Source organism: Aethalodelphis obliquidens, unplaced genomic scaffold (assembly GCF_003676395.1).
Source record: "Aethalodelphis obliquidens isolate GAN/ISIS:26980383/991018 unplaced genomic scaffold, ASM367639v1 scaffold16, whole genome shotgun sequence".
NCBI lineage: Eukaryota > Metazoa > Chordata > Mammalia > Artiodactyla > Delphinidae > Aethalodelphis > Aethalodelphis obliquidens.
The window spans coordinates 28,008,741-28,034,406 of NW_020837960.1; the positions used below are offsets into that span (position 1 = coordinate 28,008,741).

General features: G+C 41.6%; 1 protein-coding gene across 3 annotated transcripts in view; it reads right to left on the reverse strand.

Moving 5' to 3' along the window:
* MTUS2 (microtubule associated scaffold protein 2) overlaps positions 1–25,666 on the reverse strand; it is a 317,696-nt gene that overhangs the window by 108,400 nt on the left and 183,630 nt on the right. For all 3 annotated transcript variants that reach the window (XM_027116582.1, XM_027116584.1, XM_027116583.1), the window contains 2 exons: positions 22,306–22,404; positions 1,520–1,731 (listed from right to left, as the gene is read on the reverse strand). In XM_027116582.1, the coding sequence (XP_026972383.1) occupies positions 1,520–1,731; positions 22,306–22,404 (311 nt within the window). The remainder of the gene's footprint in view (positions 1–1,519; positions 1,732–22,305; positions 22,405–25,666) is intronic.

Consider the following 25,666-nt stretch of genomic DNA (forward strand, 5'->3'; position numbering starts at 1 on the left):
GGATGATGTATGGAAGGTGCAATCCCAGAGCGGGCAGAGTTACAAATAAATGTTATCACTGAACTGCAACGAACAACGCTGTTTTCCTCTCCTTATTAAAGACCTCACAGTCAGTGGAAAATACACATCCAGCTGAAGAACGGAAAACACGTCACTCTTTGTCTAATAAGAAAAATGCTCAATATTTACCATGGCAAGTCTGGCCCCTTTGGCACCTCAAAAATGTGTTTGTAACTTTAATTCTTACAGGGGTGAGAACGCAGCAACTGCAGCTCTTTAAGGTTGACGCCAATGGTACTAGAGCAGAAGGGAAGACATAAAATTCAAATTGGCCATTTACTGCTGGTGTTAACACTTTGATCAGGGAAGAGGCAGAAACTATTGGTAAAACTGAAACCTGTTTGTCTTGTCTTTCATCACAACAATAACTTGGTAATTAGCTCTTTGGGCCAAAAGCTTTAAGCAAGAAAGGAAACAACAGAACAGGTCAGCTCAGGCTTCCACACTGTAGGGCAAGAGAGGCTGCAGGCTATCCTCAAAGGTCAGAGAGCCCTCCACACTTCACGGTACAGATAATAAAGAAAACCAGCGGACATGGTGCTGGTTAATATTCTTCTGATTTTCTTCTTTAAATTAGTTAGAAATTTAGTTAGTTCATTTTCTTAGTTGGGGGGCATTTATATAGCATTTTTACTTTCATTTACAGATACCGGAAGGTCCATACATGAAACTAATGCCTTATGGGTTACTGATGTGCTACCTGATAATGTTTAAACCTCAAAGGTAAATGTTCAAGTTCTCCCCCAAACAGGCCTTGGCCACCTCAGGGTGGAGCATGAACGCACAAAGTCAGGCAGACCTGCGCTCCCACCGCCGCCCTTTCACATTCAGAGGCAGGAAAGCCAAACTACACCATAGCTGGTAACAGACTCGGAGTCCAGATGGCCCAGGAGCCTCTGGACACTCAGGCTGAGGAAACCAAGCCTCTCTGCATTGTCAGAAGAACCGAGGGGGCAGGGAGGACGCCCCTACCCCATGCTGTCCCGCGCGCACTGTGAGCGCGGCCCCGAGGAGAGGCCCCAGCCCGGCACCTTCCAGGTCCCCTCAACAGCCAAAGTGGCACCGCCCTGTGGCCCTGGCTCCCTCTGTACTGAAAGGTGTAGACAGTTCAGACCCTGGCCGTCTTGGGTCTAAAATGCAAACAATCACATGCTCCATTCTCTTCCAAGACCTCACCTTCAAAGCGTTCATTTATGCCCTTTCCCTTCTTTTTTACACCATTTTCCCTTCTGCAGTCCAGGTTACGGATCCTTCCTCCCAGACTAACGTCTTCCACGCTCAAGTCTAAACTGGGCACCCAAAACATTACGTGGTGCTGGCGGAGATGCTGTATGACCTGAAAATCAAACTGGTCTCTAACCCCAAACTCGAACTGAAACACACACACACAACAACCGTCACCACCGCCATCCTCCCCGCAAACCGAAAGCCCTTCAACATTCACCAGATGTGGACTCACCTTCCTGAAGAAAAGCTGAGTGGACACGGCGAGTGCCTCAAAGCCCCGGACGGCCTTCCTCAGCTCCCCCTGCACGAGGCCCAGCTGCCGTGCCTGCTGTTCGTACCGCTCCTTCAGCCGCTGCACCAGCTGCCGCTCGGCCTCTCGGGCCTGCGGGTCCGGCTTGGGGGAGGCCCCGTTGCGGGGGGCCGTGGGCCTCTGCTTGGGGTATCCTAGAAAGAAAAACAGTCACCTGTGAGAAAACATTCAGCCCGAATTTGACAACCGCTCCTTATGACCGAAGGATTCCATCAAGTAGCTGACAAGGAATTGCCCATCATTTGTCATTTTAGGTGTTACAAATTAAAAACAGGGACTTTAAATATGGCTCTGTTGATGTGGTCTGAAGTGCAAGGTTTCAGGCCTGGAAAAAAGAGTACCAGACAAAATGGCCCAATTCCTTCTAGCTGCCTGCATTCTTCTGGGTCTGCTTAGAGAGACTGGAGCAGTTGTGTTTTTGTTTTTGTTTTCTTCAAGGGGATTCCTCTTTGAAAATGTCTAATGGGAAATCAATCAGTCAATCCAGGTCGAAGTCAGAGTTAACACCTAGCAACTCTTTCACTGGGCATCGGGGAGTAACGTCTACACGCCCTCCCCTCCCTTCAACCCTTTCTTTAATGTCAGGTTCAAGTCACGTGTCTGATGACCTCTGCTGCAGGGATTTCTGGCTTTAAATTCCTACAGCACCCATGCCCTGCATGTGAGCATTCACTCCACCTCCACGGCTGAAGGTCCAGTCCCAGCCACCATAACCTCTCACCTTCTAACGGGAGCCCTGCTTTTTCTCATCTTTCACTGCACAGAAGCCAGAATGATCTCTATAAACAGAAAAGAGCCCACGGCCCGCGTGGACCCCTCCCTCCACTCCTTACGCTCCGCTGCAGTAAGAAGAAAGTGCTCGTTCCTTACACGGCCCACAAAGCCTCTGAGATCTGGTTCCTGCCGGGCAAATGTTAGGGGTGTGTGTTGAGGAGGGTGCAGAGAGGAAAGAACCAGAAACTCTGCCTGGGGTTGGGGAGGCTTTAAGAAGATTATTAGGCTGAAGCATGAAGGCGTAAAGGCCCAGGAAAGAGCTCAGAGACAAGCACTGCATCACGGTCCCAGACCCTCGGGTAAGCAAGAGTCTTCCTCGGATCGGCTGTACTCCTAGCATGAGGCTCAGACAGACCTGACACCCCCAGAGAGCCCCTGCGGTGGCCAGTGGACTTACGTTCCCAAGAATATTCCTTCCTTGGCTCCAACAGGTCACGTCCTAGAGGACATGAGAGGGACACTGACCACACAATCATGAACAAACTTTAATGTTTCCACCGTTCTTTCGTCTCCCCGCTCTGCCTCCAAAACATCAGGGCGTAACATATAGAACAAATCGGAAAGCAGTGGCCTCTTCAGTACCTGATACCGTGAGCTGCAGCAGAGTCATGGGCCTGAGAACACACAATGGCCTCACCTTTTAAGGGGAAAAGATTGTTAATTGATCTAAATACTTCTGATTGTTAATTTAATGGTAACCATGCTAATTTTAATCAAATCTTCCTCCTTTTAAGAAATCATCAGAGGGCTTCCCTGGTGGTGCAGTGGTTAGGAGTCCGCCTGCCAATGCAGGGGACATGGGTTTGAGTCCTAGTCCAGGAAGATCCCACATGCTGCGTAGCAACTAAGTCTGTGCGCCACAACTACTGGGCCTGTGCTCTAGAGCCCGTGAGCCACAACTACTGAAGCCTGCGTGCCACAACTACTGAAACCCGTGCTCCTAGAGCCCGTGCTCCGCAACAAGAGAAGCCACCGCAACGAGAAGCCCGCGCACCGCAACGAAGGGTAGCCCTGCTCACCGCAACTAGAGAAAGCTCGCATGCAGCAACGAGGACCCAACGCAGCCAAAAATTAATTAATTATAAAAAAGAGGAAATCATCAGAGACTGGAATATGACATATCTTCAACTAGTACAGCTTAATGGAATAGTAGAATGTGAAATTATTGCTTCTTTAAAACTGTCTTTGCGGCATAAGAGTATACAACATTCCAGAAGGCAAATCAATCTTAATATATACTTAATCCCCACCTTCTCAATACTGAAAACAAAAGAAAAATAACTACTGACAAAGTGTGAGAAATTTCACTGCCTGCATTAAACTCTAAGGCACAGTCTAAGGCCCAAGGCACACTTTCCTCAGGGTTACCGTCTGCCGTTTTATCGCTGCGGCTGGTGATTTTATAAACACTCCAGTGTTTTCAATGTGTTGAGGTACCAGGGGCCTGACACCATTACAACAGAAGGTACTTACTTCTCTTAGAAATCTAAAGAAATAATAAAACATCCTTCCAGCTCAGTCAATTAAAGCTAATTGCAATCTATAGCATACAGAGTTACCTCTGAACTTGTGGATATTAGCAAATGTTCATGTTGCCCTGTGTTTCTGGCTGTCAGATTTATCCTCTGTTATTATTACCATCATCATCATTATTTTTAGGTTAGCAATTATATTGTAAACAGCCGATATGAAAGGATTTGGTGAAATCCTATTCTTGGTGTTTACTTTGATACTGGTGGTGTTATTAAACTGGTTTTATTCACACACTCAATATTCGAGGGTTCTACTGAACACCGGTATACTCAGTCCACGTTTCTACTCCTGGGGCCACCAAACCGATGTTCTGAGCCAGGACATTGGCTCCCCTGTTAACATCAGCTTTTGACATGAACATATCAAGCCAATGTTTAGCCGTACTGTGACACCACACCGCCTGATGAAACCAGTCCTTGCGTGGGACTCCAGGCTGGCTGCACTTCACAGCACAGACCAACGCTCAGGCCTCAGTGCTAAGACTACTGGAAGGAAACGTGGAGAAACAAGGTTGCACGTGAAGTTCTCTATCGCTTTTAGTTGAAAAGGGATATGGGGAGGGGGAAGGGTAAGCTGTGACAAAGCAAGAGAGAGGCATGGACATATATACACTACCAAACGTAAGGTAGATAGCTAGTGGGAAGCAGCCGCATAGCACAGGGAGATCAGCTCGGTGCTTTGTGACTGCCTGGAGGGGTGGGATAGGGAGGGTGGGAGGGAGACGCAAGAGGGAGGAGATATGGGAACATATGTATATGTATAACTGATTCACTTTGTTATAAAGCAGAAACTAACACACCATTGTAAAGCAATTATACTCCAATAAAGATGTAAAAAAAAAAAAGAAAAGGGAACTGCCATCTTTTTAAAAATTGGGTTGGCCAAAAAGTTCATTTGGATTTTTCTGCAAGATGTTATAGAAAAACCCAAATGAATTTTTTGGCCAACCCAATATATCAAATATAACTTTGCCTGTGACTAATAATCATTTGACTGTCGTCAGCATAGCTCTGATCCTCGCTAAAAACAGCATTCTTTTCCTGTGCTGTGGATTTTGTCAAATATGTCTACAGTTATTCCCTGAAGTATCGTTCTGTCACTCACTTTCCTGTCCGCCCATATGTCCGACCATCCCCAGGACGGTACGGAAGGACGGCCTCACAGCCTCACCCACCGTCCTGGGGACAGAGAGCTTATGTTGAAAGAAGATGAATGACACTCAGCCAGCTTCACCTGGTTCATTAAAAATTAAAAAGGATTTTGCTTCCTTCTGCTGTCTTTTCTTAAAAGCCAGCACATGATGAAGTTTAAATACAAACCTGCTTAGGAAGTAAAGGGTAAATGGGAACACGGGACAGAAAAGTTGTGAGCCAGTGATCACAGGCAGCTCATGGAGCACACGGTCGGCACTGGAATGACTGTGATGACAGTGACCCACTTCTGACCTCTTACACCCAAACTTCTCTGGAAAAGCCACCATACACGCTTCAAATGAGGGCCGTGCCACATCCCCTGAGGACACTTCCATGCGCTGGAAGATTTTATTACCTCCTTCCCTGTTCTTTGTGGTACTTATATTGCTTCTGGGGAGGTCAAAGGTTCAAGGCAGGCAGACATGCCACTGACTTCTGTCTGCAGCCAGGTAGAGTCAAGTTACGTGTGTTTAGTCTCTTTCCAAAAAAAAATCAAAACTCTGGTCGCCTAGAATATTCTGATTTCCATCCAGTTAAACTAGGAAACTGAGATAGCTTCATCCACCAGAGGGCAGACAGCAGAAGCAAGAAGAACTACAGTACTGCAGCCTGTGGAACAAAAGCCACATTCACAGAAAGGTAGACAAGATGAAAAGGCAGAGGACTGTGTACCAGATGAAGGAACAAGATAAAACCTCAGAAAAACAACTAAATGAAGTGGAGATAAGCAACCTTCCAGAAAAAGAATTCAGAATAATGATAGTGAAGATGATCCAGGAGCTCGGAAAAAGAATGGAGGCAAAGATTGAGAAGATGCAAGAAATGTTTAACAGAGACCTAGAAGAATTAAAGAACAAACACCTGGAAGAATTAAAGAAAAAACAGACAGAGATGAACAATACAATAACTGAAATGAAAAACACACTAGAAGGAATCAATAGCAGGATAACTAAGGGAGAAGAACGGATAAGTGACTTGGAAGACAGAAGGATGGAATTCACTGCCACGGAATAGAATAAAGGAAAAAAAATGAAAAGAAATGAAGACAGCCTAAGAGACCTCTGGGACAACATTAAACACACCAACATTCGCATTATAGGGGTCCCAGAAAGAGAAGAGAGAGAGAAAGGACCGGAGAAAATATTTAAAGAGATTATAGTCAAAAACTTCCCTAACATAGGAAAGGAAATAGCCACCCAAGTCCAGGAAGCACAGTGAGTTCCAGGCAGGATAAACCCAAGGAGAAACACACCGAGACACACAGTAATGAAATTGACAAAAATTAAAGACAAAGAAAAATTATTGAAAGCAACAAGGGAAAAATGACAAATAACATACAAGGGAACTCCCATACGGTAAACAGCTGATTTCTCAGCAGAAACTCTATAAGCCAGAAGGGAGGGGCACTATATATTTAAAGTGCTGAAAGGGAAGAACCTACAACCAAGATTACTCTACCCAGCAAGGATCTCATTCAGGTTCAATGGAGAAATCAAAAGCTTTACAGACAAGCAAAAGCTAAGAGAATTCAGCACCACCAAACCAGCTCTACAACAAATGCTAAAGGAACTTCTCTAAGTGGGAAACACAAGAGAAGAAAAGGACCTACAAAAACAAACCCATAACAATTAAGAAAATGATAATAGGAATATACATATCGATAATCACCTTAAATGTGAATGGATTAAACGCTCCAACCAGAAAACACAGGCTCGCTGAATGGACACAAAAACAAGACCCGTATATATGCTGTCTACAAGAGACTGACTTCAAACCTAGGGACACATACAGATTGAAAGTGAGGGGACGGAAAAAGATATTCCATGCAAATGGAAATCAAAAGAAACCTGTAGTAGCAATACTCATATCAGATAAGATCAACTTTAAAATAAAGAATGTTACAAGAGACAAGGAAGGACACTACATAATGATCAAGGGATCAATCCAAGAAGAAGATATAACAATTATAAATATATATGCACCCAACATAGGAGCACCTCAATAAATAAGGCAAATGCTAACAGCGATAAAAGAAGAAATCGACAGAAAGACAATAATAGTGGGGGACTTTAACACCCCACTTACACCAATGAACAGATCATCCAGACAGAAAATTAATAAGGAAACATTAGCCAATAGACCAGATAGATTTAGTTGATATTTATAGGACATTCCATCCAAAAACAGCTGATTACACTTTCTTCTCAAGTGCACACAGAACATTCTCCAGGATAGATCACATCTTCGGTCACAAATCAAGCCTTGGTAAATTTAAGAAAACTGAAATCATATCAAGCATCTTTTCTGACCACAACGCTATGAGATTAGAAATGAATTACAGGGAAAAAAACTGTGAAAAAAAACACAAACACGTGGAGGCTAAAGAATACATTACTAAATAACCAAGAGATCACTGAAGAATTCAAAGAGGAAAGCAAAAATTACCTAGAGACAAATGACAAAGAAAACACAACGATCCAAAACCTATGGGATGCAGCAAAGGCAGTTCTAAGAGGGAAGTTTATAGCAATACAATCCTACCTCAAGAAACAAGAAAAATCTCAAATAAACAATCAACCTTACATCTAAAGGAAGTAGAGAAAGAAGAGCAAACAAAACCCGAAGTTAGTAGAAGGAAAGAAACCATAAAGGTCAGAGCAGAAATAAATGAAAAAGAAACAAAGAAAACAATAGCAAACATCAATAAAACTAAAAGCTGGTTCTTTGAGAAGACTGATAAACCTTTTGCCAAACTCATCAAGAAAAAGAGGGAGAGAACTCAAGTCAATAAAACTAGAAATGAAAAAGGAGAAGTTACAATGGATACCACAGAAATACAAAGCATCATAAGAGACTACTACAAGCAACTCTATGTCAATAAAATGGACAACCTGGAAGAAATGGACAAATTCTTAGAAAGGTATAACCTTCCAAGACTGAACCAGGAAGAAATAGAAAATATGAACAAAGCATGAACAAAGCAATCACAAGTAATCTGTGATTTAAAATCTTCCAAAAAACAAAAGTCCAGGGGCCAGATGGCTTCACAAGTGAATTCTATCAAACATTGAGAGAAGAGCTAACACCCATCCTTCTCAAACTCTTCCAAAAAATTGCAGAGGAAGGAAAACTCCCAAACTCATTCTACGAAGTCGCCATCACCCTGATTTCAAAACCAGAAACAGATACTACAAAAAAAAATAAAGCTACACACAAATATCACTGATGAATATAGATGCAAAAATCCTCAACAAAATACTAGCAAACAGAATCCAACAACACATTAAAAGGATCATACACCATGATCAAGTGGGATTTATCCCAGGGATGCAAGGATTCTTCAGTATACGCAAATCAATGAATGTGATACACCATATTAACAAATTGAAGGATAAAAACCATATGCTCATCTCAATAGATGCAGAAAAAGCTCTTGACAAAATTCAACACCCATTTATGATAAAAACTCTCCAGAAAGTGGACATAGAGGGAAACTACCTCAACATAATAAAGGCCATATATGACAAACCCACAGCAAACATCATTCTCAATGGTGAAAAAATTAAAGCACTCTAAGATAGGAACAAGACAAGGATGTCCACTCTCACCACTATTATTCGACATAGTTTTGGAAGTTCTAGTTTGGGAAGTTCTTCTCTAGAACTAGAGAAATAAAAGGAATACAAATTGGAAAAGAAAAAGTAAAACTGTCACTGTTTGCAGATGACATGATACTATACATAGATAATCCTAAAGATGCCAGCAGAAAACTACTAGAGCTAATCAATGAATTTGGTAAAGCTGCAGGATACAAAACTAATGCACAGAAATCTCACGCATTCCTATACACTAACAACGAAAGATCAGAAAGAGAAATTAAGGAAACAATCCCATTCACCATTGCAACAAAAAGAATAACATACCTAGGAATAAACCTCCCTAAGGAGATAAAAGACCTGTACTCAGAAAACTATAAGACACTAATGAAAGGAATCAAAGATGACACAAACAGATGAAAAGATATACCATGTTCTTGGATTGGAAGAATCAATATTGTGAAAATGACTATACTACCCAAAGCAATCTACAGATTCAATGCAATCCCTATCAAATTACCAATGGCATTTTTTATAAAACTAGAACAAAAAATCTTAAAATTTGTATGGAGACACAAAAGACCCTGAATAGCCAAAGCAGTCTTGAGGGAAAGAAACGGAGCTGGAGGAATCAGACTCCCTGACTTCAGACTATACTACAAGGCGACAGTATGGTACTAGCACAAAAACAGAAATATAGATCAATGGAACAGGATAGAAAGCCCAGAGATAAACCCACGCCTAATCTATGGTCACCTAATCTATGACAAAGGAGGCAAGGATATACAATAGAGAAAAGACAGCCTCTTCAATAAGTGGTGCTGGGAAAACTAGACAGCTACATGTAAAAGAATGAAATCAGAACACTCCCTAACACCAAACACAAAAATAAACTCAAAATGGATTAAAGACCTAAATGTAACACCAGACACTATAAAACTCTTAGAGGAAAACGTAGGAAGAACATTGTTTGACATAGTCACAGCAAGATCTTTTTTGACCCACCTCCTAGAGTAATGGAAAAAAAACCAAAAATAAACAAATGGGATCTAATGAAACTTAAAAGCTTTTGCACGGCAAAGGAAACTATAAACAAGATGAAAAGACAACCCTCAGAATGGGAGAAAATATTTGCAAACGAATCAACGGACAAAGGATCGATCTCCAAAATATATAAACAGCTCATGCAGCTCAATATTAAAAAAACAAAAACAAAACAAACAAAAAAAAACCCAATCCAAAAATGGGCAGAAGACCTAAATAGACATTTTGCCAAAGAAGACATACAGATGGCCAAGAGGCACATGAAAAGCTGCTCAACATCACTAATTATTAGAGAAATGCAAGTCAAAACTACAATGAGGTATCACCTCACACCAGTTAGAATGGGCATCATCAGAAAATCTACAAACAACAAATGCTGGAGAAGATGTGGAGAAAAGGGAACCCTCTTGCACTGTTGGTGGGAATGTAAATTGATACAGCCACTATGGAGAACAGTATGGAGGTTCCTTAAAAAACTAAAAATAGAATTACCATATGACCCAGCAATCCCACCACTGGGCATATACCCAGAGAAAACCATAATTCAAAAACACACATGCACTTCAATGTTCACTGCAGCACTATTTACAGTAGCCAGGCCATGGAAGCAACCTAAATGCCCATAGACAGACGAATGGATAAAGAAGATGTGGTACATATATACAATGGAATATTACTCAGTCATAAAAAGGAACGAAATTGGGTCATTTGTAGAGACGTGGATGGACCTAGAGACTGTCATACAAAGTGAAGTAAGTCAGAAAGAGAAAAACAAATATCGAATATTAACACATATATTTGGAATCTAGAAAACTGGCACAGATGAACCAGTCTGCAAGGCAGAAATAGAGACACAGATGTAGAGAACAAACGTATGGATACCAAGGGAGGAAGTGGGGGGGGGGGGCTGGGGGGATGAATTGGAAGATTGGGATTGACATATACACACTAATTTGTATAAAATAGATAACTAATAAGAACGTATTTTATAAAAAAATAAATAAAATTCAAAAAACAAACAAAACAACAAAACAAACACAGACCTTCAAAATGGGGCTTAGTGATGGTTTGGGAGTCGTTAAATGAAAGAGTAAAAGTACTAGTTTTTTACTCTCTGACCCTTGTAAACGTCCCAACTGTTAATGAGGCTTATCCCCAATGCAAGTGTTCAATGTGAAATATATGAACAGAAATACCTAGACCAGTGTCTTGCAGTGACCTTCAGACAGACGATTTCACACGTGCACTTCATGTCATGTGTTTTGTGGGGACCAAAATATCTGACGACTTTTACCAAGCACCTGCTCTGTGAATGACACAAGCACAGCCCAGTGGATATGCAAAGGAATGAGGTCCTGCCCTTGCCGGTAAGCAAGCGTCAGGAGGGGCCCGGACGCGGCTGGGTTTCTAGTATTGACTCCTCACCGGGGCTCTCACCGCTCAAGCACACTGCTGATCCACTCTGCAACATCTCTGACAGATCTCACGGGTTTGGGGGCATACCCTAAATCCAGAACATTCTCCCATTATCTCGGTCTTGCCCCAATCACATCCTACTGGTTGCATTACTCTGATTAGGGGCAGAGAGAATCTACGATGGTCCCAGTGACAGCTGACAACCCAGAGGAAAGAGCTAGTAACCTTATATTGTTACAAAGGTGAATGCAAACAGTTTGCGTGCAAAGGCTGAGCGCCAGCAAGAACACGACCCTTCAAAATGGAAAGAGAACATGAAAAATTCATCTGCAGTCATCTGGTCACTATCCAGAGGATTCTAATGGAGGGAAAAGCCTGGTTTAATTTTAAAGCTGGAAGCTTAACTGACATTATAACAAGCAAACTGTGCAGCATTGGGACCTGCATATTTATAATCTCAGAGAAGGCCCATGATCTTAATACTTGTAAACGAGAAAGAAAAGAATGAAAGGACACAACTTTGACAGCCCTCCAGCTTAAGGAAAAGCACTTCATGAGTTTGGTCCACATCCTAACAGAGAGGGGGTCTGTTTCTTGCAGGCTAGCACCAGCATGACACCCCGGGGAGCACCCCAGGCCAAATTCTTTGTGGTCCTGGACAGGCTTTTTCTTAAACGGATCTAAATTTATTTCAGAAAAATTTGCCCAGCGGCACACTCCCTTCTACTTAGCACTGGCACTCGTTTGCCTGCACGTGGTTAGTGGTGGGGAGAGGTGAAGGGCAGACGGCAGCACGGTAGGAAATTTCCTTCCGGCCAGTTCCGAGCACAGGTGAGGGCAGGAATTACTAAATTGGGCAGCGCCCGGCCGTATAATAAGTACCCTAGAAAGAAGAGGTTTACCTTTCCCACTCCAACGAAAGAGCAGACTTTTCTATTTCGATGTATAGAAAAAGAGAGAGAAAAAAAAAGGATGTTACAAGCAGAGTTTCCAAAGACAACTATGAAAAATCTGTTACTATAATCCACGCTCTAGACAAAAACTGATGTAAAATAGTCTCATCTTCAGGAAGTTTCTTATTATTTACCAGAAGTACAAGTGCTATTTATGAAGGTAAATCTGATTGCCTCCTTTCTTTGAGGGTGAAAAATCATGGTTTAATAGCATTATAGCAATTGCTTAATTTTTATATTAAAAATTATAGCTACTTCTGGCCAAGATGAAGGATGGGATTTCCCTTCTCCTCTGAAACTACCCAAAACACTTGACCAAAATATATAAGTCAGTGGATTTCAAGACATTAAATATTAGGAAATGAAGCACAGTGAGCCCCAGAGTCAGAAAACAAATGAGGTGCTCCCCACAATCCCTACAATCACCTGACCGTATGGCCTGGGTGGCCTTCCAGGCCATGGCACAGAGAGGAAACCCACGGGGAGCCTGGTGGCTTCCGCAAGTCGGGAAGGTGGAGCTGCGGGCTCGGGAAGTTCAGAGGTCAGAGGTTACAGGTCAGAGTAGTCAAGAGGACAGAGACAGACAGAGACACACAGAGGGACCCCTCGAGTATCTGGACAAGTCTGATCAGTGCAGCCTGTGAGGACAGTGTCCAAGGCCAGGGAAAGCATTCCAAGCAGGATTAGAGGGAACACTCCCAAGAGCTCACAGGAGGCCAGGATTAGTTCTTGTTCCCACTGGTAGAGTGGAAAACCTCACAATTCCCGGGGCATCTGAACGCCCGGGAGGGTCACGCCCTGGTGCTGTGCCAAAATCAGCCTTAGACTGATCGCTAGTCGGGACCACGTAACAAGGCTGATGAGAAAGACCCAAGATGCTCAAACTCTTTCCAAGTCACATAGTTTCACCCAAGAACAAAGCTTAAGAATATTTACAGGATTAAAAAACATCCAGTACCCAACAAGGAAAAATTCACAACGTCTGTCAGCTAAAAAAATTTTCAGGCATGCAAATGTGCAACCCGTAATTGGGAGGAAATGCAATCAATTGAAGCCCGCCAAGAAATGACACCTGTGATTAACAGTCATTGTAACTATATGCCATATATCAAGAAGCTGGAGGAACAATTGAACACGTCAAGTAGAAACAAAGAAGACAAAAAAAAAAAGATCTAAATAAAAATTCTAGAGATTAAAACCTCAAATGTCTGAGATGAAAAATACACTGGATGGGATTAAGAGTAGATTAGACACTGCATAAGAAAAGATTAATGACACGGATTTTCATAGCAGCATTACCCACAGTAGCCAAATGTTGGAAACAACTCAAATGCCCATCAACTGATGAGTGGATAAACAAAATATGATATATCCATGTAACGGAATATTATTTAGACAAAATCAGGAATGAAATATTGATCCATGTTTTGACATGCATGAACCTCGAAAACATACTAAATGAAAGAAACTGATAGAAAAGGGCACATACTGTATGATTCCACTTATATGAAATGTCCAGAATAGGCAAATCCCTGAAACACAGAGTAGACTAGTGGTTGTCAGGGGCTGCGGAAAGCAGGGGATGGGAGTGACTGCTGAGGGGTGTGGGTTTCTTTTGGGGATAAATGAAAATGCTCTGGAAGTAGTGGTGACAGCTGCACAATTCTGTGAATATACTAAAAACCACTGAATTGTACACTTTAAAAAGGTGAAACGTACAGTATGTGAACTACAGTTCAGCCAACAAAAAAACTCAATCAGAATGTTCTGACAGACTGATCTGGACAGGGGGGCTCGGGGCGTTTTGCTGCCGTTTATCAAAATGCCAGGGTCAAAACAGCTGCCTCAGAATGTCCTGTGTCCCTTTAAAATATGCTTTCTGTTATCAAGAAGCTTAGAGTCAGGGAAGGGTAACAGGTCTGATATGTTGGTGCAGCACATGACCATGACCTGCAGCACAGACATAATTCCTATTTTACCAAAGAAGCAGTTGAGACTCAGAGAAGTTATGTCATTTGTCCAAAGTCATATATCACGTGAGCTACTGAGCCAGGATTTGAACCTGGTTCAGTCTATTCTTTTGGGCCAAGCAACCTGGCAACCTTTAGAATTTGCAGAAGAGTTTCGAGTGAAGGCAACTCAGTGTAAGCATTTTCAGATGCAGGAAGAGAGCCAGTAGGATTGGTGTCACAGAGTTGAAGGAAGGAAAGTTTTCAGGAAGGGAGTGATCAATAACGCCAAATGCCACAGAGATGTGATAAGGAACAGGACATGTCCACTTAGACCTAATAACCAGGAGGTCACTTGTGGCCTTTGCAGGGCAGTGGAATGGGCGGGGTGGGGTGTGGCGCTAGCCGGCAGCGACGGGAGGAGTCCCTTGTAAGCAAAGGGACAAAGACGGGGATCATGGAAGACTCTTTCCCAAGCCTGGCTACAAAGGTGGGGAGAGAAGTGGGTCAGAAATACGCAGGTCAGGGGAATTTTGTTGTTATGGCTTGTTTTGTTTTGGGGATGGGACTGATGACATAAAACACAGTGACCATCCTCAGCTAATCTACAGATCAGCAGGGGAGGGGAGCACACCTCAACTTCACCAGCCACTCCTCACCCAGATGACAGTAGACGGTTCAAGGCCTGATATAGGCATCACTGGTCCAGTTCACTTTCTTCTTTGGTATCCAGTAATTTGAAGAAAGGAGAGTCACCCTCAGAGAGGGATGAAGGAAGCAAGGAGGGGAGGCTGGAACCAAAATACTATGCCCCCAGGTCTGTCCATTATCCATTACATAGGTTTCTGTTCACCAAAGCTGGCTTGAAATTCCCCTGTGGTAATCTGGACTCGTGTTTCTGCTCCCTTGCATCCATATCCTGCTGTTTTGAACTGAATGTTTGGGCTCTCCCAAAATTCATATGTTAAATCTCTAATCCCCAATGTGATGGTATTCTGAGGTGGTGCTTTTGGGAAGTAATTAGGTCATGAGGGTGAAGCCTTCATGAATGGAATTGGTGGTCTTAAGAGAAGAGACACGAGAGAGATTACCTCTTTCCCCCACATGATGACACAGCAAGAAGGCATCCACCTGAAAACCAGGAAGAGGGTCCTCACCAGTAGCCAAATCAGCCAGTACTTGGATCTTGGACCTCCCAGCCTCCAGAACTGTGAGAAATACGTTTCTGTTGTTTAAGCCACCGGTATGGTATTTGTTATAGCACCCTGAGCTAAGACACCTGCAGAACGCCCTTGAGTGTGAGTGGAATCTGTGAATACGATGATTATGTAACATTATATACAATGTTATATACAATTGTATATACAATTATATACATTATATACAATGTTATATACAATTGTATATACAATTATATACAATTGTTATATACAATTATATAATGTATATATAATATACATTATATACAATGTTATATGCAATTGTATATAATTACAATTATATACAATTATATACAATGTATATATAACATTATATACAATTAGGTCAGGTGAGCCTGACCTAATCAGGTGAGCCTGTTAAAAGCAGAGTTTTCTCCAACTGGTTGCAGAGTGGAAAGTCAGAGATTTGAGGCCTGAGAAGCATTCGACACACCATTACTGCTTTGAAGATGGAGGGAGCTGCATGGCAAGGAATGAGGGGGCCCTAAGAGCTAAAAGTGCCCCTACAGACAGCCAGCAAGTAAACAGAGACCTCAGTCCCACAACTACAAAGAAGTGGTTCTACCAACAACTTGAATGCGCTTGAAAGTGGATTTTTCTCCAGAGCATCTATTCAAGAACTCAGCCTAGCCGATACCATGATTTCAACCCTGTGATACGCTGAACAGAGAACCCAATGAAGCTACACCTGGATGTCTGACCTGTGGAACTGTGACCTACAGAACTAATAACTGGGTGTCACTTTTTAAATTTATTTATTTATTTTTATATTTATTTTTAGCTGTGTTGGGTCTTCGTTTCTGTGCGAGGGCTTTCTCTAGTTGCAGCGAGCAGGGGCCACTCTTCATCGCAGTGCACGGGCCTCTCACTGTTGCGGCCTCTCTTGTTGTGGAGCACAGGCTCCAGACGTGCAGGCTCAGTAGTTGTGGCTCACGGGCCTAGTTGCTCCGCGGCATGTGGGATCTTCCCAGACCAGGGCTTGAACCCATGTCCCCTGCATTGGCAGGCAGATTCTCAACCACTGCACCACCAGGGAAGCCCGGGTGTTATTTTTTAAAAAGAAAAGGGAAAGGAAAAGATTAGCAAACATATAGCAGGAGAAACTAGCCAAAATTAAACACACAGAGAAAGAAGACTGAAAGAAAAGAACAGAGTATCAGTTTGGACAGGTGTGGGGCAACTACCAGGGGCCTAACATATGTATAATTGGAGTCCCTGGAGATGAGGCTGTTAGGGTGGAAAATTTTTGAAGAAATAATGGGCAAAAATTTTCAAATTTGATGAAACGTACATACCCACAGATCAAAGAATCTCAAGAAAATTCAAGCACACACAAAAAAATCCCACAAAGAAAATGACACCAAAGTATAGTGTAATCAATTTACTCCAAACCAGTGATAAAGAGAACATCTTTAAAGCAGTCAGAGAAGAAAAAGACACACAGGCACAGAGAAATAAAGATAAGGATGACAGTCCATTTTAAATTGGGAACCATTCAAACCAAAAGACAGTGGAACAACATCTTTAAATACCTCAAGAAAAAAATAATGCCAACTTGAATTCTGAACAAAATAAAAGTATCTCTCAGAAATGAAGGTAAACAAAAACAGGAAGATTTTATCACCAGGAAACCTCCACTATAAGAAATTTTAAAGGAAATCCTTCGGGTAGAAGAAAGATGCTCAAGAAGAAAACTGAGTGCTGATAATCAAAAATAACACTGTAGTGTGGGTTTATACACAGAACATACGTAGAAGGAAAATGTTTGCTAACAGTAGCACAAATGCCAGGAGGAGAGAGATGGCAGCATACTGTTGTAACTCTTATACTATATGTGAAGTGATATAATAATACACTTGAAGCTAGAATGTGTAAAGATGTAGACTCTGAACCTTAAAACCACCACTAAAATAACACGACAACAAGATATAGGTAGCTAATACATCAACCAAGGGGAGGAATGGAATCATAAAAAATAAGTAATGTAAAAGAAGGTAGTAAAATAGGGGGAAAAAAGAACATGTGGGATAAATAGAAAATAATAGCAAGATGGTAGATTTACTCCCAATCAAACCAATAACATTAAATGTACATCAAAGGTAGAGATTTGAGACTGGATAAAAATGGAAGAGCCAAGGATAAACTGCCTAAAAAAACCAACTTAAATATAAAGAGACAAATAGATGAAAAGGAGAAGTATGGAAAGAGGTATTCCATGCTGGAATGAATAGAAGGCTGAGTGGCACTATTAATATTGAATAAAGTAGACTTCAGGGAAAAGAATATTACCAGGGATAGAGGTTCATTTCATAACGATAGTGGAAAATTCATCAAAATGATAAACAATCCTAAACATTTATGTACCTAATAACAGAGCTTCAAAATACACAAAGCAAAATGATGATAGAGCTGAAAGGAGAAAGACAAGTCCCCAATTATACTCTGAGATTTCAATAATCTTCTCTCAATTACTGATAGAACAGTAGACAGAAAATCAGTAAGGCTATAGCATACTTGAACAATGCTATCAACAAACTTGAACTATGACACTGTAGAATATTCCACACAGAAACGTCAGAAAAGGCATTCTTTTTAAGCACATAGGAGAGATTCACCAAGACAGCCCTTGGTGTGGGTCATAAGACGAAGTCTCAATAAATTTGAAAGGATTCAAGTCATCCAAAGTATGTTCTCCAACCACAATGGAATTAAATTAGAAATAAAATCAGAAAGATCTCTGGAAAGTCCCAAATACTTGCAAACTAAAAAAAACACATTTCTAAATAATCAAGGGGACATAAGAAATCAAAAAGGGAAACTTGAAAATATTGTGAACTCAATGAAGATGAAAACCTAATATATCAAAATTTGTAAATTATATATCTAAAAGCAGTATATAGAGGAAAATTTACTGTACTAAGTGCACACTAGAAAAGCAGAAAGACTTCAAATTAATGACATTAACTAATTAAATCCAGTGTAAGCAGAAGAGAAACAATAATGGTCAGAGTAGAAATCAATTGTATATCCTTCTGCAAAAAGAGAGTCAAGCCATACCTCACACTATATACAAAAATTAAATTAAATGGATCACAGACTTAAATATAAAACCTACAACTATAAATCTTTTTAGAATAAAATGTAAGAGAGAATCTTTGTGACCTTGGGTTATGCAAAGATTTTTTAGATAACACTCACAATATGGTCCATAAAAGAAAAAAATATGAATTGGACTTCATGAAAATTAAGAACATCTAATATTCAAAAGACATTGTTAAGAGAAGCAAAACAAGCCACAAATTGTGAAGAAAAAAACTGCAAATCACATAGCTGAAAAAACTGTATCCAGAATATATAAAAACTCTCAAAATTCAATAAAAAGAAGACCAAAAAAACCCAAATGATGAAAGATTGGAATGTATATTTTATCAAAGAATATACACAGATGTCAAATAAACAAAAAGATGCTCAACATTATAACATCATTAGTTATTACGGAAATGCAAATTAAAACCACGAGATACCACTGTGTACCTACTATAATGTATACTATTAAAAAAACTGACCATACCAAGGGTTGGCAAGGATGTGGAGAAACTGGATCTCTAAGACACCACCGATGGGAATATAAAATGGTAAAACCACTTCGGAAAACAGTTTGGAAAACTTTTAAACAGTTTTAAAAAGTTAAACACACAGCTACCATATGACTCAGGCATTCCACTCCTGGCTATTTGCCGAGAGGACTAAAAGCAGAAGGCCATACCAAGACTTGTACAAATGGGCACAGTAGCTTCATTTATAACAGCCAAATCCTTGGGGAAAACCCCCCGAAGTCTCTCAATAGGTAAATGGATGAACTGTGGTATTTACACAGTGGAATTCTATTCACCAATAAAAAGGAATGGACTATTGCCATGTTGGATAGATCTCAAAAAAGCCATGCTGAGTAAAAGAAGTCAGATAAAAGTAGAGTATATATGATTCCATCTGTATCAACCTTTAGCAAATACAAACTAATCTTTAGGGACAGAGTGGGGACTGGGGTGTGGGTGCAGAGGGCTAGGTGGAGGGGATGACAAAGGGGCACCAGGAAACTCCAGGGGATGGTGGACACGTTTGCCGTCTGGACTGTGGTGATGGTTTCACATGTGCATACACATGTCAAAACTCACCAAACTGTACACTTTCAATAGGTGTAGTTTAATCTTTATTAATTATACCAAATAAAGATGTTTCAATACAGAATACCACACACTTTTTTTTGTTTTGTATTTTCTTGGCATAAATATTTCAGTCCTTTTATTTTCAACCTTTTAGGATTTTTTTTTTTTTTTTTTTTTTTTTGCCACGTGTCATGAGGGATCTTAGTTCCCCGACCAGGGATTGAACCCGTTGAGGAACTAAGATCCCTGCAATGGAAGTGTGGAGCCCTAACCACTGGACCACCAGGGAATTCCCTAGTATTCTTATATTTTAGGTGTGTACTTTGTAAAACAGTCTAAAGCTAGATTTTACATCATACAATGTGCACTTAATAAATACTGTGTGACTGTTCAATAAAGGAATCCAGTCTGGTAATCTAAATCTGTGATTCAGTCTAAGAGTTTAGTTCATGTACATTCATTATGACATATTTAAATTCATTTCTTTTTTTAAAAAAATTTATTTATTTTTGGCTGTGTTGCTGCGCGCGGGCTTTCTCTAGTTGCGGCGAGCGGCAGCTCGGCTACTCTTCGTTGTGGTGTGTGGGCTTCTCATTGCAGTGGCTTCTCTTGCTGCAGAGCATGGGCTCTAGGCACGCAGGCATCAGTAGCTGTGGACACGGGCTCAGTAGTTGTGGCGCACAGGCTTAGATGCTCTGCGGCATGTGGGATCTTCCCTGACCAGGGCTGGAACCCGTGTCCCCTGCGCTGGCAGGCAGATTCTTAACCACTGCGCCACCAGGGAAGTCCCTGAATTCATTTCTAATACCTTATTTTATGCTTTCAATTTCTTCCATATCCCTACCTCCTCCCTTCCTTCTTTCCTCTCTCTTCCTCTCCCTGTTTTCTTTTTCCTTTCTCCCTCTTTTGCTTTCATTTATATAGATTTAAATTTTTCTTAACCCCTCTTTTCAACTTTTCCCCTTACTGGTTCAGAACTCTATTTTATTGGTAATTCTAAAAATGTTAACATGTATAGTTTAACTTAACCAAGTCTGAAATTACACAATGTAAAACATCTTTACTCTCTTATTGGTGAATAGAATTCCACTGTATAAATACCACAATTTATCCATCTACTTACAATATAAGGACCTCACTCACAGTGGCTTATTTCCTTGTGTGTGTAGCAGTTTCACATTTCATTCACCAAGTGGACACAAGTACTGTAGCATTTTAAGTTGAATTTTCAGACTGTAGCGGTAGCAGGCATTCCAGCTCCCTGATTGAGGCAGGGCGGATTGAGGTGAGGATTTCCTAAGGGAGGACTGGTTCCCTTCCCACCTTCTCTCAGAGCCAAAGCACAATGGGCCAGACTCCTCCTGCAGGGTGAGCTTTTTTCCCTTCCTAATTTGTCTAGTGAGGGTGTTGCCCTTCAGAAATTCCAGATTTATGAAGGGTTCTCTGATCTCATCTCCCACCCTCTTTAGGCACTGGGCTTGTAATAGGGAAGAACAAATCTGACTCCATATTAGATCTGTTTTCTTTTGCTTTGCTGCCTGTGCTTAGTCATGCTGGCTCTGCACCTTTTGTAAAAGAATGTTGCCTATAGCCTGAACTGTACAGGATAGCCTATTCTCAAGGCGCTGACCTTTAAGAAGGTCATTCTTATACAGAAAAAATGTTGCAGAACAGAGAAAAGCATTTGTCTTGTTGGAGGTTTACAGGAACAGCCTAACCTGACCTACACCCACAGCTGCAAGAACAAAGGATTTCGACACCAAGAAGTTTGCAACAACTAACCGCGCCCCTCCCTTACCTTGCCTTTAAAAATGCTTTGCTGAAACCCTTTGAGCAGCTGGGGGTCTTGTGGGCACAAGCCACCCATCTCCTTGCGTGGCCCTGCACTAAACCTTTCTCTACTCCAAACTCCGAAATCTCCGTTTGTTTGGCCTCGCTGGGCATCATGCACACGAACTTTCGATTGGTAACAGGTTTTGTCTCCTGACCCTCTCGTGTGTGGCTTTGGATTACTTCCTATACATTTTTAATTTACCAGAAATATTAAAAAGCTCACTATTCTCCAAGCTTTCTGGTTAACAGTGTGGCAACTAAGAGTGCAGTTTTGGGATTCAGAGTGTCTGCATTCAAACCAATACTCTACTACTTACTTCCTGTGGCTCTGGGCAAATTAACAGAAATCTCTGTACCTCAATTTCCTCACGTGTAAAGGGAGAGGCAATAATAGGACCTGTCTCCCAGTTACTGTGGGCCTTAAATACATGGATCTATCTAAAGGGCTTAGGACTGTGCGTGGTAGACGGTAAGAACTCAAACATCAGCTGCTATTACTGCTACTACTTGTGCGCTTAAAGAAAATGTTCTGAGGTTGTATCGCGCTCTGTTCTACAAAGGGGTTGATACCTTACAGCATGAGTTTTCTTAATAAACCATTTTCAGCTTTCATGTGACATCACGTAGCTTATTCCTATCAGGATGTAAATAAACAAAATAACAAGTATTTGATGTCTACCATTTATTGCTCTGTTTTTCTTCTTTTTGGGAAATACTCTCTCTTGAAGTTAGATCTCCAAAGTCTATTTTTCAATTATAAATTATTTTATATTCTGTTGGAATAGCAGATACTCCTACACAGAGAAGATTCTACCACTTCAACGTAGCATAACATTTTGTGTTTTAAGACAAAATGATGCCAACAGCTGGTTCATTTCAGCTAGACTCAGAACACATCCATACGTGTATGTCAAGCCCTGGAACCATCACTCATACCACATGGGCTGGCACTGCTCCACTAATGACATTTGAACACAATAAACTCCAAGTTCAAGTCTCCGCAGATAACACAGTTCACGTTTCTTAAATACCTGGCGAATGAAGCTTGGCGGCTGAAGCCGACATTCTCTTAGGAGATGAAACTGCAGGTTTATTAGCATCTTGATCTTTCTGTACTTCTTTCTTTGTTCCTATACACAGTTTAAAAAGAGAAAAAGAAACAAAGAGAGTTCATTACAACTGAAACAAACACAGACTGTTTGTGCAAAGGGAGGCTTAACAAAAGGCACAGAGAACCAATAATATTTGGGTGATTTGTTGCTATGGCCACCACCCCCTGTGCTTCAGGAATGACACACTTGTTTAGAGCAGAGGGAATTTCGTTTTGAGTGGTCAGAGGAATAAGTACACTGCTGTCTCTGATTTGATGAAAACCACCCCTATCTCTGGAGGTCACCGCACCCCAATGACCCTGACAAACTATCTGGGAATTAAAACTGTGCTGTCCTCAGTCTGCCTGCCTCCTTCTGCCAAAACAAATTTTCATTACATGGAGAAGGAAGCTGTAGCCGAATCTAACTGCTGACGACTCCACCATCATGACAGTCGAGCCGCGGGGGACACAGTCTGCCTCTAATTAATTTCCACGCAGCTGGTCCACCGAGGTGACCTGGACAGCCTCTGAGCTCTCTCTCTGCTGCAGCTGAGCCTTTGTAGAACCTGCTGGCAGAGCCGGCTGCAGCAGCACGGGACAGCCTGAGCTCGGGCCATGTCTAAGACCAGGCACTCAGGACACAGCACCGTTTCTCCCTTGTGTGCTGGGCACAGACCCTCCCCGTCACATCCCCTTCATCAGAAAGTCCAAGAATGATGGATGGAAGATCAGGAATAACGCCGACCTGGGTGTACCTAGACCCGTCTCTGCCTCAGCACAGTTTATTATGTCGTTTCAGAAATAAACCCTCGAGATGGTGATGGCTCCTTAGAAGCGGAACACAAACTTCCCACTTTGCCCCACGCCCTGCACCCTTACTCCTCTTCCAGAGGTAACCAGCTAGCAATTTGGCGTTTACGCTTCCAAACCTTCTTCTAGGTATTTCTAAGTATATCTACCCAAATACAAATGCAGCTATTAATTAGCTAAATGCATCCCATACTGCAATTTCTTTTTACGTACCCACACTTCTGAAGATCTTTTTCATACCATGTATTCATAGGTCTTTAAAAAAATGCCACATCATATTAATGGGCAAAGATGTACCATAATTTACCCATCCTCCTGTTGACGAACGTTTAGAGTGTTTGCACGTGTTAGCTATTAAAATAGCTAAATGTGTTATAATAAACATACTTCTACTTGTTTCTTTGTACACATGTACCAGTATCTTTACAGGATAAACGCACAGATACACTTTTGCTGGATTAAGATCCTGCTCATTTGCAACATTACCAGACACAGCTCAACTGTCCTCCATAAAAGGCTACTAAATTTACACTCCCAACCAAGTGTATGAGGCCAATTCTTCCTACACGCCCCATGCCCTACCGACACTGAAGTCTCATCATTTCAATTTTTGCCAGACACTTAGAATCTTTTCACATTGGTCATGTGCATTTCTTTATTTGAAAATTGCCTAATTAAACCCTCTGCCCATTTTTCTTACTGGTGTGTAGGAACTCTTCATTTATGCTGGATATTAATCCCTTGCCTGCTATACAAATTGTATTTTCCAGCCTTTCCCTTTTTACAACTTAGAGTACCTTTCCTTGTACAGTAGTTTTTAAATATTTAAATGTTCAAATATGTCAACTTTTCCCTTACAGCTTTAAAAGCACTATTACAGATCATTTATACGTATGTGTGCGTGCAAGTGCGTGTGCGTGTGTGTGTGTGTGGATGACTGGGGAGAGATCATTTCCAGGCTTTGGAGAGGGAGGCACGTATCTGGAGCCAAGCTCTCTGTCCCTGTCTCCTTTTCTGGCCGCCTGACTGGGCTACTGCTTCTCCCGACACCACCGGACCTGCCTCACCCCTCTCTATCCTTGTCCACCTGTCTCCTGCGGTTCTTCCCACACACCTGTGAGCACCTCCTCTGTTTTACCGCCTTTGGACAAACTGTTTGAGTCTCGTTGGTTTACCTCTTCTTTGCATGTCTAGCCACTACTTTTTTTCTTCCTACTCTCAAAAAAGGTGCTTCACGCATTTAGCGAACATACCCCAAGCCCTTCCCATCTCAGCAAACGGCTCCACCCTTCACTCACTGTGCTCAGGCCGAACACACAAGGAGTCACCTTGTTTGGCTCCCAGCCCCCATTCAGTCCATCAGCAAAGCCTGCTGGATCTCCTCGGTGAACATCTCCCAGGTCTGACCACTTCTTCCCCCTCCCCACTGCCCCTGCAGAGCCCAGATCACCATCGCCCCTTCCTCCTTCTTCAAGGCCTCCCACCGGCTCTGCTGCCACCACCGCCGCCCCTCTACTGCATATGCCCCCAGGGCAGCAGGTGAATGAACTTCAACCCAACTTAGAGCAAGTCATTCCCAATCTCAAAACCCTCCTCTCACCTCCCAAGCTACTCAGAGTGAAATGCAGACTCCTCGCCACACTAACAAGGCCCTACAGACCAGCGCTACCCAACAGAAATACAATGTGAGCCACTTATGTAATTTCAAATTTTCTACCAACAACATGTAAAATGTACAAAGTCCAGTGCGATTACCTGTAATAATACGTTTTATTTAAACCAACGTGCTGAACATCACTTCAGTGTCCAGCACTGGTCATATTTCAAGGGCTCACTGACTGATTGTGGGCCAGTGAACAGCACAGCCCAGAAGTGCTGGTCCCTAGGCTACATCAGACACCTGTGGGAGTTCATTTTCTGTGTCAACCTGATGGGGCTACGGTTGCCCAGACATTTGGTCATACCTTATTCTAGATGAGAGTAACATTTGAACTGGTAGACTGAGTAAAGCAGACTGTCCTCCCCAGTGTGAGGGGGCCTCATACAATCTGTTGAAGGCCTGAGTAGAACAGACGGTTGGGTAAGATGGAACTTCAGCTGCCTGACTGGTTGATCTGGGACATCAGTCTTCTGCCCTTGGACTGGAACCTACACCATGGGCTCACTGACTGCAGGTCTTGAGACTTCTCAGCCTCCATAATCATGTGAGCCAATTCCTCACAATAAATCTCTTTTTATATATATGTATTCTATATTCTATAATATATATAATATATACTATACTATACTATATATGTACTCTATACTATATTCTATAATTATATATATACTATATATAAGAGTATATATAAAGTATAGACATAATTACATATTTAAAATATATAATATATTTTTATATATTATATATATTTATAAATATATTAAAATATATTAAAATCTATATATTTAAAAATATATTTATATATTTATTATAATTATATATTAAAATA